Raw genomic sequence first — 20173 nt, 5'->3', positions numbered from 1 at the left:
TTTGAGTTCTTTGTGGTTAGCACAATTGCACAGCCAAGTCACAAATAAATAATATTTTTGAAATGGTATCAGATGCAAAGAGTGATAATAAACAGTGGTATAGATAAATGACTTAACGGCTAAAACGTACAATTTCCTGTTTGTTTTTTTAATTTGGTTTGATTTGAGTTTTTTTTATTGCTATCATGTAACAAATGACAAAGGGGAACATTACAAAAATGAAAGAAAATAAGACATTTTTTGATTGTTTTAAATCAACAATGGAGTAAATTTTATCAAATTTTGGCTTCTTATTAAAATCTCTCATTTCCAAGTCCATAAACTGAAGGAATCCATCTCTCATATGCTCACATACAAATGTGGGAGTATTTGCAGGGAAGACAATTCTTCTTTGTAAAGCATTTTGAGCAAAAAAAGAGAAAGGAAACAAACACTAGACTATGTTGTTTGTATTTCTGTGAGACTAAATCCAAATCTGATTTTGAGTAAACTTTTAGATAAATAGTTAAAGCTGGACAAAGAGGGCAGAACCTGAGGTTCAAATGTTTGTGTTGACACCTGCAATATAGTATACATTCCACTTGGTGGTGTTAAATCACTACTTTGGAGAAGTGGGTCTACATGATTAAAATAAAAGAAGAAGAAGATATACTTATTAATCCCCCAGTGTGGAATTCAATTGTTTTCACTTTGTTATTATTGAAATGTGATGCATACCATAAGCCCAACGCACACACATAAACAAACTGGACCCTATTAGCATCCATCAATGAAGAAATGAGGGAGCTGCACCCAGACAAGCGCTCTGATCAGTTTTGGGGATTGACGCCTTGCTCAAGTAAACTATGGCAGTGCCCATTAAAGTGTTCACCTTCCACTCAGACCTCTGCAACACAACAGCAGCAACTGTCTCTTTCCGCTGCCTTACATAGCAATACATGCTACTGATTCCACCTTCCATCTCTGCCAAGAATCTTTATCCACTGCCATGTAAGCAGAAAGCTAAAAAGCAGCAGCCTTCCCTCCATCTGCACAATATGAAAGGCAGCTGCCATCAATGCCTTCAAGCATCTGCGCGCAAACCGCAGTTTTCAGCATCCTGAAATATCTGCCTCATTATGCAGATTGTTGCTGATAGCAACAACCTTTCCCTCCACCTCAAACCTCTGCAATAGCAAGAGCCATCTGCATCTGCATCGACTCCAAGCTGCCAATATGACCTCCTCTACCAAAAACCTGCGGGGCCAGCCTTCCCCTGCAGGATATGAAAGACAGCTACCTCATATATCTCTGACTTAAGCCTCTGCCAGCGACCTTCTGCCACTACCTCCACCTGAAGATTGTTGCTGTCAGCTACAAAGCATCTCAACCTGCACCCTCTGCAAAAAAAAAAAAAGAAAAGAAAAAATGCCTTGAACCCAAGTCTCTGCTTGCAAACTAGAACTACCGGTTTTGTGACTCAAAGCTTGAGCCCACACCTCCTGCTGCTGACACTTCTATATACTTGCAGCCACCAACTTAAACTGAAGTGTCTGCAAATGACCTTATTTTGCCACCATCGTCTGCAGCTGTCATACAACATGTACAATAAGTTTTCAACCTCTTCTTGAAAAATGTGGCCAACAACTGCAGCACTAAGGAACACTATCTGCCCTCAACCTTCAGCTTCAGAATCCAGCTGCAGCCTCTGCCAAAAAAATGACAGCCTTGACATTCATCTTCACAAAATAAAAGACAGCTACCTAAAATGCTTAGACTCAAGACTCTGCCAGCAACCGTCAGACTCCACCTCAAGATTGATGATATTATACTATACTACAGCAAGTTTCAAACTGCATCCTACGCCGAAAAGCATCTGCTTTTCAGATGCCGCACAAGGCATCACCGCAAACCTCAGCGAGCAGACTTTAGCTGCAGCCGCCACCTACAACCTCTACAAGAAAATCAAGAAAAGCCTCTATACCTTCAGCAAGCAGTTATTGTCTACCTCCACCTACGTAATGTTAAAGAAAGCTGCTTCCAGTGCCTCCAACTCAATCCTCTGTCAGCAGCCAGAGGCCTCCACTTGCAGTTTGTTGCTGACAACTACAACCCATGCCTCCAACTCAGACCTCAATGAAACATGAACAGCCATCCCTCATCTCCGTCGTCATATAGAAAAAAAGAGGGACTGTCTCCACGTGCCCCCATTTCCAGACCTTCTCGTCACCGACTGCACTTGGAGCCTCTATCAGAACCATCAGCCTGTTCTTCGACCTGTGTAATATTTAAGCCCTTCAATGTCTGCAAAGCAAGCCTCTGCCCGCAATGTGCATCCGCCTCCACGTGAGTATTGTGGCTGACAGCTGCAGCTCACGCCCCTAACTCCAACATCTGCTTTTTGTCAACATCTACCACCAACTAAAACCACAAATCAGCAGCTGCTGACCCCAAATGCAGCCCCTGCTCGAAGGCCATCATCCCTTCCACATGTGCAATACTGAAGAAAGTTACATCCCATTCATTCAACCTTAGACCTCCACCTCAAAATGTCAAGCTATCTCATTAAAAGGATTTCATTCAATAATAATAAGTCCATTGCACTCTTTCAAATAGTCTATGAAGTTGTGTGTCTTCTGATGCTCTGAATGAGCTTTCAATAATTTGTAAATAGTTTTTAAAAACTACATTTATTAATATTATCCAGATTGAAAGTTTGGATTTTTCCAATTTGGTCATTTATCCTACAAAATTAGCTTTTCAAAACATGTTCATATCACACCACTATATTAGGTTTTTGCAATTAAACCCAATTTTGAAACAATGTTAAACCATGCATCATTTCCTGCAAAAACAGCTGGAATTTTTTATTTTTTTTATTAAATTATTTCACGTGGTAGTTACAGCTTCAAATACAAACACTGTAAAAGAGAAAAAAGAACAAATAGCCTACAAATACCCCAATCCTTTGATATACTAACAAAATCACTATAAGCTTTTACATATTTAAATATGTTTAATTACAACTTTATTAAATGTTGTATTTTAAGCTGGAAATTGAGTTACACTCGTCAAGTCGTTTTATGTATGCATTCCGAATCTCAACATTTTGATGGTCAATTTTTGAAATAGATTTAGGCCTATGTAATCAGTGCTGTAGTCTGCAGTCTTCATACTGAACTATACATTGAACGTTAGACCTGGTTAAAAGCCTAATACTAACATGATCCCTTTTATAAAAAGTATTATCCCATGTTTTAATTAGACCTTGGTGCATCACACTAGCCTTTTGCCTGTCTCAAAATGACCTAGTAGACTACTTAACTGTATAACTGGCTGAAATATGGGGATGCAACTCTAGATGTCGCCGCTGCTGTGTGGATACATGTGGAAACGTTGCCTATAGACGTCCGTTCATGAATTTAGGGAATGGTGATAACACTCTGGGATAGAAGTACCCTAATATTACTGCAGACTAAATGCCTAAACGTATTCATTAGTCCCCTAAAGCAATAAACTAAAAATGCAACACACCCACCACACTTTCGAAATCCATGCGAATTACGTGTATGCCAATCCTTTAATTACCTAGGACGCAAACAAGAAATGACACTGATTAAGTTTCAGTCAAAAAATCACTCAAGTAGGCGAAAAGAGAGAGAGAGAGAAAGAGAGAGAGAAAGAAAGAGAAAGAAAGAGAAGACTCTGGATATATCCTATTTTTAAGTTTCTATGTACCTCCCTAAAATAGTTGTTTTGGCCAATCGCTTTGTTGCAGTATCCACCCAGTTGTGTGCTGCATTTGACATACTCGAATTTTTTTAAAGAATAAACTCATACGGAGGCATCATACTTAAGAAGCACAGAGACTTGGCTAAAAAAATAACCATACAACAAACACTGTGCTATCGTGACTTTACAAAGTCACAAGAATTTTTTTTTTAAGGCATTTACCGCGAGGTTACTGCACCAAAGTTCAAATGTTTCCCGCACGTCCCTGAAGGCATCATCAGTTTTCAACGTGCACAATGGTGACGTTTACCCTATCGCGATGGCGGTAGCTTGGACTATTTTGAATTCCGTCTTGGAGAAGTTTACACAACGTCTAGACAGCGAAATGTATTTTAATTTAGTGAGAACATAGAATAGCCTGATTATTATCATGGACTCCGTCGTGGGGGACGATTTGACGCTGCCCGTGGACATCAACGGAAGGTAAAAAAAAAAAAACCACTAACGGGCTAGTGAGCTACAGCTAGCTCGTACGTTAGAGCCGCAACACTAATCCGACTCCAGCATTTATCCAGCACCACTCTGACACTGACTACTGCCTGGATCAACACACAGTACTTTACTTGTTATGATGTTAAAAGCTTAATTTATATCTATTCACTGTACCACCATTCGCTAACTAAACAATGCATTAACATATATGAATAGTTTAAGTGACGTGAAAAGTAATATAAGATATAATTCTTGCTTACTTTTCCTGTGGTAGGTTAGTAGGTCATTGACATTTGAATGTTCAGACTTATCCATCCAACATATTGTTCAAATAACATGTAGCTGGATATGTATATATCATTTTTTAAAGTAGCTGGCCATGTATATATCATTTTTTAATGCTTCATTTATTTGTGTAAAACTAACATTCCCTTGTTGTTAGTTAACGTCTTATAGATGTGTCGCCCTTTGACTACAGAATCATATTCTACCTACATAAGCAATCTTTATAATAATAATAATAATAATGTGCCAATGCATGGTACTGTGCGTTCATTTTGTGCTCAACCTGTGCTTTTTTTTTATAAACTCAGCAACACAGAGAAGAATCATCTTAAGTGATGCCAGTTTGAGTTGATCCACAGATTTAAGATTAAGTCTTTAAGTTTGGGGGACTAAAACCAAAATGACCTCACTCTTCACTGCCAGACTAAAAAAAAAGGGGGCCAGTGGACTCATCGATGCATAAAGAAAGAAAGAAAGAAAGAAGGTCACGCAGATTCCGTTATAAATCATATTCAGCTCATTGGATGTTGCTGTGATATCACTGCGGTCGGTAGGTTGGCTTGTTGACCTGTCATTCAGTGAGAGAAAGAAAGCGGAAATTATCAGAGCCAGCTTTCAGCGGGCTTCAGACCGACTGAAGAAGCGACGTCTCCCTGCACAATGTGGAGCATAATGTGGAGTTAACATGGTTTTTTTTTTCCCCCTTGTGCCCTCCAAGAAGTGAAAGTATTTGAATGTGGTAGGTGAACTGCACATTGTTAGCTCTACTCTTTAGTGCTTTTCTAGTTTGTAGCTTCATTGTACTCAACTGGGAAGTGAGTTTAGCATCATTTGTTTTCGTTTTGTTGTCTCCTTGTTCTTCAACTACTTGGCTCAGCTGTGTTCTGTCTGCATTAGGGCTGTCATACAGGTGGTAAGCGTGCCTCAGTAATGGAAGACGATAGCTGATATGTTTGGTGTGTATTACTTCTTGGGTAATTCTGAAACCTGATGCAGTTGACTGTTTATAGTTTCAAAACGATGACATTGCACGCTCTTAAGTTGCTGAAGTATTTGCTGTATTGTATGTATTCCTATTCGAGGTATTCATGTGAGCTGAGCTGTTTTCATATTTGTGACGAGCAGCTGAACAAAATGAGAAGAAAAGAGGAAGTCACTGTTTACAGACTCTTAACATTGTTTCCACTGTGCTGGAGGGGTAACTATGCAGCATTGTAAAAAAAAAAAAAAACAGTGTGAATATCACCGACACAGATTTTGTTATGAATTCGTCTGTTTTTACAAGAGGTTAATTTGTGTTTGTTTCTATGGGAAATGTTTCAATTGTTGTGTAACGTGTTCTTCTTATCACGTCTCTTGTTTTCAAGTGCTTCGTCGCTATTAACACAGGAAGGGGTTGCTTGGCATGTGAAACCTCAGTGATGCAACAGTTGTCAACACATTTTCACTGACTTTTAGTGTTTTGTGGAGGATCATTGTAGTCTCTTTGCTCATACTCTTCATGGCCTTATTTTAAAATCCTCACAGTGACATGTAATAATCTTTTTTTGTTGTTCATTTCTGCCAGTGAGTGTAAGCTAATTTCAACAAATCATTGTTGAGAGAGTGGTTTTATTTTAGAGCTTCTTTCTGCAGAGAACTGTTATTTTGCTTCATGTAGGTTAACTTTGTAGTGATGGCTGTCTGAGCAAAATAAAGTTGGGGAAGAGCAGTGTTTTTTCTTTGGTAAAGCCTGTGGAAGATATAATTGAAGTGTATGTCAAGCAAAAATGTTCAGAGCTCCCAGGATCACAGAGAGCATGGAAATCAAATGTTACTGAGAAATGAATGGAGAGTCATATTCTCTATCTCATCTAATTTAAAATAGTAATTACATTTTACCGAAATATAAATCACCAAAGACTTTTATGGCTTCACAATATAAAAAAAAACCACATGTTTATTTGGTAGAGGATTAAAGATAAGTAGGAATGAGGATTGCTGCATAACAATTTTTATTTTCACACACAAAAGTATTCAAATCATGATTAGATAACATCTGTATTGGCTTTGGACCAAATAAACTTGTTTTCATACACTGGAAGGACGAGATTTATACACCAGTGAGTGCATCACTACAGAACTTCTTTAAGTCATTCAGCGGTTTTGTCACAAATGTACATTTGAATGAAATTGCAGCTTTTGGGATTAGATGGTGCTTGGCCATATTTTCAGTTCGATTACAGTATGTTTTGTTAATTGTGTAGCTCAGATATAAATGTTGGTGTTTGAAAAAAATCTCAAGTGATATGAAAAACAACAAAAAATGCCCAGTAATAACTTTTGTATGGACCTCCTCCTCCAGTATTACTTTATCGTTTTATAATGTCTCAATTATGGGTTGGAAATCACAGAGTAACTTACAACTTATATGATACAATACACACAGTATGTGGTCCACAATAATGATAGTATCACAATACAGTGATTCTGCGGTAATTGATATATTGCAAGACAATCATATAATGATACATCATTATATTTGATATGGTTTGTTTAACTGAAGGATACAAAATGTGCATTACAAATTACAAAGCAGGATTAATGCATTAATTCACCACAATTTGGTGTCAGTTTCATCTCTTTACTTCTTTTCACCACTCTCAGACATTATCCTGCTGTGGTTTTCTTATTCGGCCAATTAACTTTGGTTCTTGTAATCTTCTTTAATGTCATAAGTGCCACCATGAAGAGTCATGAAGTGCTGAGTAAAATGATCAGGAACATTTGTGTCGAGCACCATATAAAAAAATATACAGCATATATAGATAATTGGCACCAGCGATACGATAAATGTATCTCATGATATTTTGCAACATGATATTTTGTCCCATCCCTTATCATCATAAATTAGAGCATACTCTGCTGAGATTTATCTACTAGATAATACAATATTAATTATTATGTAGAAATGAAATACTAAGTGTTTCGTGCTTGATCTTTATTGAGAAAAATACAGAGAAGCATCCAGAGTGGCTGTGCTTCCACTGCCTGAGGAAGTATGGGAGGTTGTTACGCAATGCTGAAAAATATATAGCATCAGACACAAGGGTCAAGGTTCACAAGAGCTTGGAGCAAGTAGTTCATGTTTTTCATGCATTAATTCCCCCTCTTAAGTCACATCTGTCATGAGAAATTTGCTGTTAAGCTTAGTCAACAGCTTTACTACATATGCAAGTGTTAGTGTAACCCCGGTCCCTTTTATATTATTGGTATGATCCAGATGTGTGATGCTGATGTTTGGTGCATTGTGTAGTGTCTGTGAGTGCCACCTCTGTCCCATCTCTGTGTGATGCTTTGCTGATCAGTGGCCACAGTAGTCCACTTGTCAACGAAAGCAAGCCCTCCCCATGCACTGCTCTCTCTGTTTCTCTCTCCTCCTGTCTGTCTGAACATGAGAGCTAGGCTGCCACTGGCACATGGTCCCACACGCATGCACGCACGCACGCACGCACACACGCACACACACACACACACACACGCACACACACACACACACACACACACACACACACTGACAGTCTTTCTGCCTGAGTGGATGTAAATGAAGCAGAGAGTCATTCTTAAGCTATTTATGGAGCGTTCTTCAGGCTCAGTGGATCTGGCCAGCGTGAGTAATACATAAACACGGCACATTTGTGTTGTTCATGCTATGAAAATCAGTATATGTGTGTAGGACGAGCAAAGACAGAGGGCAGAGTTTGCTTTGGTTCCAGTGGTACTAGAAATTTGAACTGGCTTAGTTCAATACAATAGAACTGGATCCCTTTTCTATATATTTTGTTGCTAACAAAATGCTTTTTTCCCCAGCTGCAGACTGCCGGACTCCATAAATGCTGGAGATTTTTCAACAGACAGCATGACAGGTAAGACTTCTTATTGCTGTCTCTTCTGCTTCTGTTTCTTCATGCTCAGGTTGGATCCCTTCCCCTGTGTATTAATTAACACCACTGCTGAATCGTTGCTGTGACCTCCCACAGTTGTGTCTCCAAAGCTGTGATGAGGGATTAGCTGGATGTTGTTAATTAGCTAATCCTCTTTGTTATTTATTGTCAGGCTCTTGTGGTGTGCCAACAATATACGCAGGGCTAGAACAACAAATGCAAGCAGTAAACAATTATAGACATAGGTCAGCATCTGTGGCTGTTTGTCAAGTAGATCATGTGGACAAAAGTCATCTAAGCAAGTTGCATTATTGTGACAGTAGTCATGTTCAAATGTAAAGTTATTCTAATATCCGAAATGTTTAATATCAGAGAAGAATAGAAGCAATGTGTTATGTAATACAATCTACAACAAACATCATGTTTCTATTCCACAGAACAAAGAAATGATAATTTGGATACACATGCTAAAACTTGTGTATCATATTGACAGGAGTAGCAAATATTTTAGTTTATATCCAACCTTAATGGTGCCTGTAGCGCATAAGATATGTTTGTTTCAGTTGTCTTACTCTTATGAGTTGTGCTGCCACAACTCTCATGCCTGGATAAGAAAATGAAACCTATTTAAGCTTATCTCTCCGTAATATCTTTAGATCTATGATGAAGCCAATGATCAAAATACAAATTGATCAAAATCAAACTGATCATGCATGCAAAAAACAAACAGAATTATGCTTTAATTGTAGCGATTAGATGAAACTGGTATAATTCAACCCCGTGATGACAGCAGCTCCTGCAGCTGTTTGCTACCTAACCCTCACTTTTGTTTGCCTCTATGTTCTCCTCAATTGTATGTCAACTAGATAAAAGATTTAAGATAATTAAGTCAAGGCATCTAATCTTTATTGCTTTTGGTTTATGTTCACATTAAGTACGTCAGTATAGTCTAAACACCACAAGTACAAAAGCAATAACTCTGATTTTGAAGGAGAGAAGGTAAGTAAACAAGCTTGACAGGCGATGGAGCACTTCTCATAACGCTGTCAAACTATGAATCAGGAGTCGGAGTTGTGAAATATTTTGTTGACGAGTGTTACATGATCAGCTGTGTGTGTAGGCAGCTTTGGACCGGTCTGAACAGGGAAGCGCGCCAGAAACCTTCTCACCTCTGATGCCTTTGCAGTGACAAACATGACTGCTTTCTCTTTCTGTCTCCAAGATGAACAGATTCTTGAAAGCAGGGAGTCGTTCTTGTTAGGAGGGAAAGATCATCTGCTCTGTTGAGATTTTTGAGTAAAATGAGTGAATCACTTTTTTGTTTTACAGCTCCATCCTTCCCTGAGAAGATGTCCCCAATCAAAGCCCTCACAATGAAGGACTATGAGAACGTGAGTCAAAGAATGTGATGATTCTTAAATTTCAATCGTGATCAGTTATGTAGTGTCTTTTGGAAGCCAAACCATGATCATTTTGTTCAGTAATTAAATTAATTCTTAATAAACTGAAACACAGAGCTTTTGAGTATGAGATCATGTAATGAAGTTTAGCCCAACACTATTAAAATTTATTAAACCTTATCCTCAGTTTGACAAAAACCAAGCCTCACTGACCATTTATGGAGATTTAGTGATGAGGTGTGTGTGTAGGAGGATAGATAGCCTGAAGTCTATATTTCAGCATTTGTGTGGAATGCTTGCTCAAATCTTTTTGGCTCATGCTGACCGCCTGGCTGCATGATTAGTTTTTTTTTTTTTTTTTGGAGACTCCAGACTTCTACCTCCTCCCTTTGACATCTACCCAACCCCCCATTACCAGATGTATGACGCTGTGAGCCTGCAGCACAATGATGCACAGTCTACTTCACACACAAGCATGAAGGCCTCCCTTCATTTTAACCATACACATGCTCCTTTTCAGTTATATAAACACGTTGTCCTGGTTTTCCCAGAGACAAACTGCAGTTTTCAGTTTTCATTGAACTCAAGTCAAGTGAATGTAATCAGAGGCTAGACGTAATTCAAATGTTAGTTTTTTTTTAAATTATTATCCTGTGTAATAAAATCTTTTCTCAATCATTTGCAGCAAATCACAGCTCTGAAGAAAGAGAACTTCAACCTGAAGCTGCGCATTTACTTCATGGAGGAGCGCATGCAGCAGAAATGTGACGACTCCACTGAGGACATTTTCAAAACGGTATTGTATTATCTTTAGTTACAACATTTCTCTTGGCCTCCATGTCTATGCCGTACATTTATTTGGACCCTTCAGTGTTCTAATACTACATGAGACTCAGCGTTTCCTACCGGGACTTACTGAGATCACAAAGATCACAGCTTCAGCCAACAGCTGGATCTTATTCAACCAAAATCATGATCTCTAAACAGCTGTCTCGCCTTTTCATTGTTCTTTTTTTCCCCTTTTCTGAGTAAGATGTAAGAGTAATGGAATCTCTTGGTCTCATTAGGGCTGCTTGGCTTTTGTTTTCCATCATGAAAAACGGGGTGCCATAAAAGAATGTTATCTTTGGGCACACGTCCCAAGAAAAGCCTAAGATTCAATTAGTCACATATTAACAATACAGTTGTCAAAAAACATACTCTAATAATCTCTTTCTCATTGTTTTTGCCAGTGACTTTGTGGTTACTCCAGATATGTAATTTGTGCTATAGTGAACTTAATGTGGTCTGTTTGTAGAACATTGAGCTGAAGGTAGAGTTGGAGTCAATGAAGAGAGAGCTGGCAGAGAAACAGGAGCTTCTCGTGTCTGCATCGTGAGTATCACAGACAGTCCCACATTTCAGAGTTATAGTATTTGTAAAATTCTCGTTTGGTGTCACGTTAAGATTTCTGGCACAAACCAAGATCCTTATTGACAATGAGGTTAAATAGCACATAACTAAATTTTCTCCAGGAAAGCGTTGGAGAGTCTGGCGGGTCGGGAATCAGGAGAACCTCAGCGTGTGAGAGAGCAAGCTCAGAGAGACATGGGCGCATTACGTGATGCATTCAGCAAGAGGATAGCTGACCTAGAAGAGGTAAGTCAAAGGTTTTCTAGTTTTTTCATTAGTTGTGTTTACATAAACAAAAGATACTCTCCAAATTCTTGTTACTCCACACAGGTTTTCAAAACTCTATGAGCCCAGTAACTTTCTGTTTCATCTCCTGTAAAGTTCTGTCTCTTGCTCTTAAAAAATCTGATAATTACGTTCCTTTTTATGGAATATTTATCTGGTATGCAGTACAATAAAATAATGACAGTCATAATAGTCATATTTGGATTTGGAACAGTTGCTTAGGTAGTTGTCTCACATGTCCTTTTTGCCTCACGTCAGTGTCTGCGAACAGCAGAGGAAGAGGTTGAGAAGATGGCAGCTATCGCTGAGCAGGAGAAGCTTAAGAATATCAACATGGAGAGGCAGCTCCGAGGTCCACCAAGCACCTTTACCCCCGTCGCCAGCCCATCTCAAGACCTGCAGCAAGCCCTGCAGGAGAAAGACAAGTAGGAACATGAGACACATTCATGTGTTTTCAGTTTTTACCTGCCCTGAGGTCCTAACATTTCCAATGCTCTTTTTATTTTATTTACTCACTCCAGTATCATCGAGCAGCTCACAAACACTGTAAAGAACCAGGAAGCTGTCATCCAGCAGAAGAAAATTGCTGAGCAAGAGAGAGATGCTCCATCAGCCGACTATGTCAAACAGCTGTCTGATCTCATCACCCAGAAAGATCAGGAGCTCGAGGTATGTCCTTCACATGTCACTTAAGATATCTATTTTATGAAGATGTAGCAAAAAAAAATATTTCCAGCACTACTTGCAATATGAAAAGACATTTGAGTGACCTTTGACTATCCTTTTTCCAGGCACTAAGGAACAAGCTACAAAAAGAGAATGACCAAGCCGCTCCAGATCATCAGGTTGGTGTTTCAGGATTTCTGTTTTTCTCTTTGTTTGGTGTCTTAAAATGAATACAAAACATTGCAAGGCTTCAGGCTGAGTACGTAGACTCATTTTTTTTTCCAATTACTTCCACGTAGCCATTTTTTTTTTTATTCTGACAACTTGAATATTTTTTACGTCAATCATTGTTACGTCATTATTTTTTTGTTTTTGTTTTCAGCAGCAGACTAGCCTCAAACCAAAAGCCAGCTCATTGAACGGTGCACTAATGTGTCAAGTCATTCAAACACTCACAGGCTGATGATGCACACAGGCTATGTTCTTTGCGGTGCACACACAGCAGGCACTTATGACTTCAGACGACTTTCAATGTTGTTCTGTTCAAGCACAGGAAATGTTCTATGGCATGTTTTATGGCTTGCCTTTTTCCTCTGTGTGCCTCCAGGTGAGGTTTTATGTTTGCTTCCTGTTTCAGTAAAGTAGTGATGCTGGGTACTCTGTTGTTTGTTGTGGTTATATCTGGTCTTTTGACAATAAGAAGCTTACATCCTGATTACTACACAGAGTATAAGTGAGTTTGAAGTAGGGCTGTAGGGTATGATTCAATATATTATTTTACTGTATGCCAGGCAAAATATTGCAATTTTAAATGCTGTTTTGGGGCAAGGCATAACAGTACAGAAAAAAAGACAAAAGTCAAAATACATTGACAAAGCCAACATGGTCAAATGTAAGAGGCACTGAATAAAGCAGACTTGGTGAAATGACAGTTATCCTTGATTGATGATCTTAGCAGCTTCTATTACACACAGAATAAAGTGCTGCGTAAAGAAGAATATAAACAGGTCACTGTTAAATATTCATTAGTGGTAATAAGATTCAAAAGTGCACATTCCAACATAGCCTACATACATGTAAGAGTAACTGCTGACAATGTTTACAAAAGAAACATACAAAAGCAACATAGCCAAAGTGAGATACAAACTGAACTACAACAATATCATCAGCATCATTGGTACCAACAGCATTACCAACACAACTATCTCCTTCCCTGAATTGATTTAAGGAGGGAAATGGCAGCGGGGGCAAAAGAGTGCCTGTATCTGTTGGATTTAAGGAAATCTGAACCGAGAACCAGAAAGAAGTAACTGAAATTCAAAGTGAAGGGGGTGAGCACTGACTGACAGGATGGATTTAGCCTTTTTCTGAACATGTTTTTTTGTACAGGCCGGTGAGGCTGCTTTGCTGGGCACCAATGTTGTCCAGCATGTGGTTTGGCATTGTCTTGCTGCAAGGCCTTCCCTGAAAAAGAATGTATCTATTTGGGAGCATATGTTGCTCTAAAAACCTGTGTTTATCGTTGGACATTATTGGTGCCTTCACAAATGTGCAAGTTATGCCATGTGCACTAATAGATCCCTAAACCATTAAGGATGCTGGCTTTTGAACTGTGCCGTGTCCACTAATAACAAGCCAGATGGTCCCTCCCTTCTAGCCCAGAGAACAGGGATTTCCAAACAGAGAATCAAATTTTGTCAGACCTCAGCACAGTTTTTACCTTTTCCTCAGTCCATCTTAAATGAGCTTGGACCCAAAGAAGGTCGATGTGCTTCTGGATTTGGTTGTTAAGAGTGTTGAATAGCTTGAAACTTGCATTTGTGGACACAGCGATGAACTGTGTTGAATGACAATGGTTATTGAACGTGTTGCTGGGCCCATGCAGTGCTGTACACTACAGAAATGTGTTTGTTTTTAATGCAGGGGCAGGTGAGGACCCAAAGATCATGGCTACCCTATAATGGTTTTTGTCCTTACCACTGCGTAAAAAGATTTCTACAGATTCTATGAATCTCTTATTGATGTTATACTGTACACAATAAAATCACGAAAAATCTTGATTGATTGAATGATTTTATGTATAAAACTTTATTCTTAAGAATTGCACTATTTGCTAGCACAGTCTTTTATAGACTTCTCATCTTAACTTCAGATAGACTCAGCCTGTTTAGTTCCTGATACATAAGCTTGATGTGTGTAACCCTGGTAAGTTATCTCTGTCCCTTAATCCTTTAATTGATGTATAAAGGAGTTTAAAGGTGAAAGTGAACCAGTACTGGACGACTTCTCTGAATTATTCTCTTTTCTGTCTTCTCTGTTTTCTGCATTCTGTGGGTTTGAATCCTGCATGTTATAACAAATTTCATGACATTGTTTATTGGGCATATTTGATGTATTTAAATGTTTGATGGTAATTAAACAATCAAGATATCTTACTTTTTCACAGTTTAGAAAACTTGAAAAGGTCCACTCTTTAGGCATAATGCAAAGAAGTTTAAAAGTGTTTTTTACACCATTAACCAGGCGACAGGTTAAGGTACTGTGACGTTGAGTGCTGAAAGCTTAGTTTGGCAGTCTCCCAGCTTTCCTCATCAGGTTCTTGGCGTCTGGACTCAGGTCACAGTGTTAAGACTGGATTATAGAGTTGTCTGGAGACAGTTCCTTTGGATGTTATTTATGTCTATCCTATATCAAAGATAAAACAGGGGCTGTAATCTGTCTGTTTAAAGATATAGGTAAATTAATGAAGGGGCTGTATTTTAAAAGTTTGGATTAATATATTTTTTTGGTTGTACCAGTGATGCTTTTGGGTTTGAAAGGACTTTGAAGGAGGTGTAATGGAATTTGTGACAGCTCTGATTGCCAAGATTACACCTTCTCTGGTCTTAAAGCAGGTTTTTAATGTAATGCCAGGCAGGAAGGAGTCTATGGAGTTTCATTTAGTGCTGGATACTGCCATCTTCATAGGTCCCCTGGAGAAGCACCTGTATGGGGCTGAGTGTCATACCTGAAGTCCCTCTCAGTGCATCTGGTGGGAGATTTTCTAGGTATGGTCTGGCAATGGCCACAATGCTGATCCCTGTGGCCGTCCTAGAGGATTTGATCTGATTGAATATGTGGGAGAGGCGAATAGAGGCGGGAGCAGGGATTATCAAAGGATTAAGGCTTATAGTGCTCTGCACTCAGTCACTTTCCTCTCTGCTCTCCCTGAAGCAGTAAGAGGAAATGATAGAGGGCTCTTCCATGGTTGGCATGATTGTGATCATAAGGTCTCTGGACAGTTTATGCGTCAGATTGAGAACTATTGGACTCGTTAAAAGTGGGTGAGTGTTGAAGACCGAAGAGCACCATGAGGGACCCATGCCGGATATGTGGTGTCCGTTTGGTGGGAAGCCAGTGTCGCTGGATCTTCAGCTCATCAGCAAAAAGAAAGCTACATGTGGTCTTGTCTCATGTTCTGGGCTGGGAGGTGACTCGTGATGGCCGTGGAGAGTTCCTCTGTGGAAAGTGTGTGTTCCAGTTGGAGAAGGTGGTAACATGTGATGTTAACATCAGCCAGCTGCAGGATAAATACAACAGTCAGATCCAGAAGCTGCAAGCGGAGAAAGAACACCTTATTCAGTGCATCATCCACATTTACAGAAAAAACAACCCACAGCTGGCCAGAAGTGAGTTAGAGAGCACCAGCTGCAAGACCCTGCTCAGGTCTTCTGGGGTGGACAGTCCTGAAGATGAGGTTTTGTGTCACTTAGCCTCTGAAATACAACAGTTCAAGGAGGGTGGAAGTGGCCACTCAGAGATTCAAATTAGAAGGTGTGTGAGTCTTGATCGGATTGTAAGTAAAGGGGCGCGCTCAAGCCTCAGGAGGAGCAGGGTGGGATCAGCAGCCTGGCCCGATGGTTCTATTAAGAGCTTTGGGCTCCGAGGAACACGACAATGTTCCCAGAGCTTGTACCTCGACCTGGTCCAACGTAAGGGAACACTTCCTAGACCTGGAATCAAAGGTCGCTCTACATCCCTGCAGTGCCTCAATAGAGACTTTTCCTTTGACACTTCTCCAGACCCTCCACCCAAATCAAAACTCAGAGAGTCCAAGCCGTTTGTTCCCAGGCAGGGTGTCTCTGATGAGCCAGGAGGAAAGGTTCAGGCCAGAGCATTGCTCCGCCGCTCCTCAAGCCAGCCTTCTGTGATCTCTGATCTGATCCAGCTCCTACGCTGCATCCCAAGTCAACAAGTCTCTGCTCCACCAGGGAGCCAAATCCCTGTCTTGAAGAGGCTAAATGCTGGTTCTCTCAACCTCAGGGTCAAACGTAGATTAAAAGAGGCAAAGTGGAAGTCTCTGCATGACCTTACAGAGGAGTTTGATGATCAGTTCACTCCTGTCAGAGTGAAGGTAGTTCTTTTAAGAAGTTACACTTTGGTAAAATGTTATAGCATTAGTAATAAGCTGCCAGATAGATAGATGCCAGCTTTGCTGCTTAACATTGCTAGTGTTAATAAATGTATTCCTTTCTTTGTTTAATTTTTACAGAAGCAGAATGACTTTAGCCGATTGGAGTCTTCTAAAACACTCCTGACTGAAGAGATCACCCAAGCAAAAAGCACAATTGAGAACCTGAGCAAAACATTGGAGGAAGCCCAGAATCAAAACAAGGTACAAGAGGATGACAATTTACTTATTTAAATAGATTGAGAGGTTTCTTTGTTTAAGATCACTGCCCTTGTCAACAGAACATGTTAGGAAAGTTGGAGGACAAGGAGAATGAACTAAACTCTGAGAAGAAAAATGCTCTGAAACGAGACAAAACGATCCAGGGACTCACTCAGGTTCTTAGAGAGAAGGAGAAAGAGGTAATGTTCATACTGTTACTGACACGTCTATTTATTGTGCTGATCACAAGACATCACCTTTCTTTCTGTATCACTAATTCTGTATTATGAAACACTCTTAACAACAATATGTCTGTCTTTTCCTGTGTATTATACAGATAGCTGAGTTGTGTCATGACATTGAGGACAGGGATGATGCTTTGGCCAAGGCAAGAGAGGCAGCACATAAAGCCCAGCTGCAGAAATACCAGGCGAGTCCTGCACCTGTTTCAAGAGAGCCAGACTTTATAGAATTTACCTTACATGATAACAGTTATGTTAATTGCTAAATGCTCTGTGCATTGACAGAAGTATAACTAAAGATTAACACAACTCTAAAGAAAAAGCTAATGCAATTCTTCCGCATATCCCTCAGGGAGCAGAGGAGCACCAGAATCTTTTAATGGAAAAACAAACCGAACTGGCCCAACTTCAGGCTGAACATCATGCCAAGGTGCTTGAATCCCAGAAGCTTCAGCGTGGCCTGGACAGAAAGGATCAGGAGCTGACTGACTTGCAGCAGGCAAAGGAGCAGCTGGAGGTGGAACTGGAGGAAATGCAGCAGCAGAAGAAGAAGGGTGACAAAGCCCTCAATGTAAGACTCCTTGAGGACAGTGATTGTCCAGTACACATTTCCTAAATGTCATTATTATCTTTAAGATCCTCTTGTCTGTTATCTTTTACAATTCAAATTCTGGCTTTGTTTGACGGAATAATCATTCCTCCCTCCAGGATCTAAATAATCATCTCAAAAAACTAAGTGGAGAAATTGGGGTAAGAGAGAGTGCACTGGAGCAGCAGTACGAGGAGCTGCTGGATCAAACAAAAAGAAAACTACAGTCCCATGAATGCACAATCCAGCGGCTAACATCCACCCTGGCTGATAAAGAGCAGCAGTTACAGGTGACAATAATATATTAACATTTACTGACAGATTCTAGACCAAAATATATAACTTTTGCTTCAGTTTTAACATTATCTTCTCTGTGTTCACCAGGAGTACATAAACATGGTCAGAGATCTTGAACAAAGCAAAAGCATGGAAGGAAACGATAATGTGCTTTCCAAGCTGCGCCAAAGGCTGAAAGAGAAGGAGAAGGCTCTGGAGGTGGGCATTCCTTCTATGTAATCTTCTCACCACAGTGACTATAATTTAAGTCTGACAGTCTTATGTTTACTCTCTTTAACAGCAAGCGCTCGATGAGAAGTTTGCTGCCATTGAGGAGAAAGACAATGAGATACACCAGCTGCAGCTGTCTCTAAGGGAGAAAGAAAGAGACCTGGAAAGGCTCAATAATTTACTCTCTCATAACGAGGAAACCATTAATGTAAGTAGTTATGACTGTCCATTGTGGATATATCTGAGACTGGTGCCAGAAATGTTCATTTTCCAGAAATGAGTTATAAATGCATGTCTCTGCCCCTTTTATTTTTTAGAGTTTTGACAGTTTGATCAAGGAGAAAGATGTAGAGCTGCAGCATCTTGCAAACACCCTGAAGAACCTGCAGAGATCTAAGCAAGATGTAGAAGATAACCTGAACAGATCTCTGAGGGAGAAAGACTCCATCATCAGCCAACTACAGCTCTCCCTGGAGGGCAAGACGAAAGATATGGAGGTTAGCTTAAAAGCATACACAAATATACAACACATAATTTGTTATGTTGTTTTCAGTTGTGTAAGTCTGCCACTCTTCTTTGTAGGAAATGGCTAACTCAATGCTAAGCCAGTCACAGACTCATGCACATGACCTTGCCGAACAGATGGGCCAGAGGTTGAAGGTCACAGAGGCTATGCTGGCAGAGGCTCAGAAGGCCAGAGAAAGACTAATCGCTGACAATGAGAGTGCTGTGGAGGGACTGTTGGCTACAATCAACAGCAAGGACAAACTCCTCAAGGTTAACATATAATTGTGAAATATGTAGAGTGATATCAGGGATTAACCCAGAAAAACTCAGTATTCATAGCAACAAATAGTAAGAGAAAATTAAATGTTTTATATGTAGTTTTCAACATTAGGTTAGCATTTTAGGTACTGTTTATTGGTTCAGATCTTAACTACAGAATAAGAACTTTTATTGTCATGGAGGATTTTTTTGTCTAAAAGCCATAAATATACAGAGGTGTTCCTCAGGGCTCAATTGTAGGTCCTTTACTTTTTAGCTTTTACATGCTGCCACTCAGTAACATCAACATTGCTGTAAATCAGGGTTAATAGATGCCCAACAACACTGAAGACATTACCTAATGGCTGGCACAGATTTTCTACTGGTCAACCAGGATATAATGGAAGTCTTTGCTATTGGTAATAAGGTTCAGAGAGTCATACTATACAAGCAAATACTATTAAAAAAAGCTATATACATCTGGATTAAAGTGTATTATACATTAATCACAGCATACTAACAGAACATCTCAAATAAATATTCTATCATGTATTAATACAAAAATGATCAATTATCCATTAATAAAAAAAAAAAAAGATTTGTGCAGCAATATAAATTAATTTAAAAACTTTAGTCAAACTGCAAACATCAGTATCTCTTGTTATTTAATCTGTACTTTGTCTTCCCAGGAGTCTGCAGAGCATTACAACCGCATGCTGTCTGAGCGTACACAAGAGATTCAGGAACTAAGAAAGAAGCTGTCTGACAGTCAGCAGCAGCTTGCCACTGCTGAGAGGCAAACCTCCACAACAGCCCAGGAGAGTAATTTGGAGACTGCAGAGCTCAAAGCCCTGCTCGCTGACAAAGACAGCCTCATCAATGTAAGTTGCACAGTCAGTCAGCTGTAAAATGTACTCGACTTAATAGCCTAACAAGGGAAGGAAGTCAGAAGTCCCCAGGGGAACAATACTAATGATACTCCTCTTAACATTTTCACTTCATATGATAATCTTTGATTTCCAAACAATTTTTTTTCAGTCCGTGTTTGTGTTTGTAACTTTGCAGAAGCTGCTGCAGCGTGGTCAGGAGAGGGATCAGTATCTGGCAGAGATGAGGCAGAAGGAGGAGCCAGATCATGTGTTGGAGCTCAGACAAACTATTCAGATCATGCAGGAGAAGTTGGTCGAGAAGGAAGGTGAGGCATTAAGACCCATACCATCTCACTAGAAATTGGAAACTTAAATGACATGATGGTCCTACTTTTG

General features: G+C 39.7%; 1 protein-coding gene across 6 annotated transcripts in view; it reads left to right on the top strand.

The window, feature by feature from the left end:
• Positions 1–4035: 4035 nt before the first annotated feature.
• The window catches only part of cdk5rap2 (CDK5 regulatory subunit associated protein 2), a 33617-nt gene continuing 17479 nt past the window's right edge, over positions 4036–20173 (top strand). For 4 of the 6 annotated variants that reach the window (XM_065965366.1, XM_065965367.1, XM_065965368.1 and 1 more), the window contains exons 1-12: positions 15373–16547; positions 16686–16808; positions 16886–17005; positions 17143–17235; positions 17400–17618; positions 17756–17926; positions 18021–18131; positions 18214–18351; positions 18461–18640; positions 18726–18920; positions 19598–19789; positions 19974–20103. In XM_065965366.1, coding sequence (XP_065821438.1) covers positions 15504–16547; positions 16686–16808; positions 16886–17005; positions 17143–17235; positions 17400–17618; positions 17756–17926; positions 18021–18131; positions 18214–18351; positions 18461–18640; positions 18726–18920; positions 19598–19789; positions 19974–20103 — 2716 coding nt within the window. In that variant the 5' untranslated portion in view covers positions 15373–15503. Of the gene's footprint in view, positions 4195–5207; positions 5228–8337; positions 8394–9740; positions 9803–10496; positions 10608–11108; positions 11186–11325; positions 11450–11746; positions 11914–12009; positions 12158–12279; positions 12334–15372; positions 16548–16685; positions 16809–16885; positions 17006–17142; positions 17236–17399; positions 17619–17755; positions 17927–18020; positions 18132–18213; positions 18352–18460; positions 18641–18725; positions 18921–19597; positions 19790–19973; positions 20104–20173 lie in introns of those variants that run through there. The other 2 variants (XM_020634631.3, XM_065965369.1) reach the window with 2 other exon arrangements.

The sequence above is a fragment of the Labrus bergylta genome, chromosome 17 (assembly GCF_963930695.1).
Source record: "Labrus bergylta chromosome 17, fLabBer1.1, whole genome shotgun sequence".
In the NCBI taxonomy this organism is placed as follows: domain Eukaryota; kingdom Metazoa; phylum Chordata; class Actinopteri; order Labriformes; family Labridae; genus Labrus; species Labrus bergylta.
The sequence above is the reverse complement of the archived record's forward strand: the minus strand, read 5'-3'. Positions and strand labels throughout refer to the sequence as shown.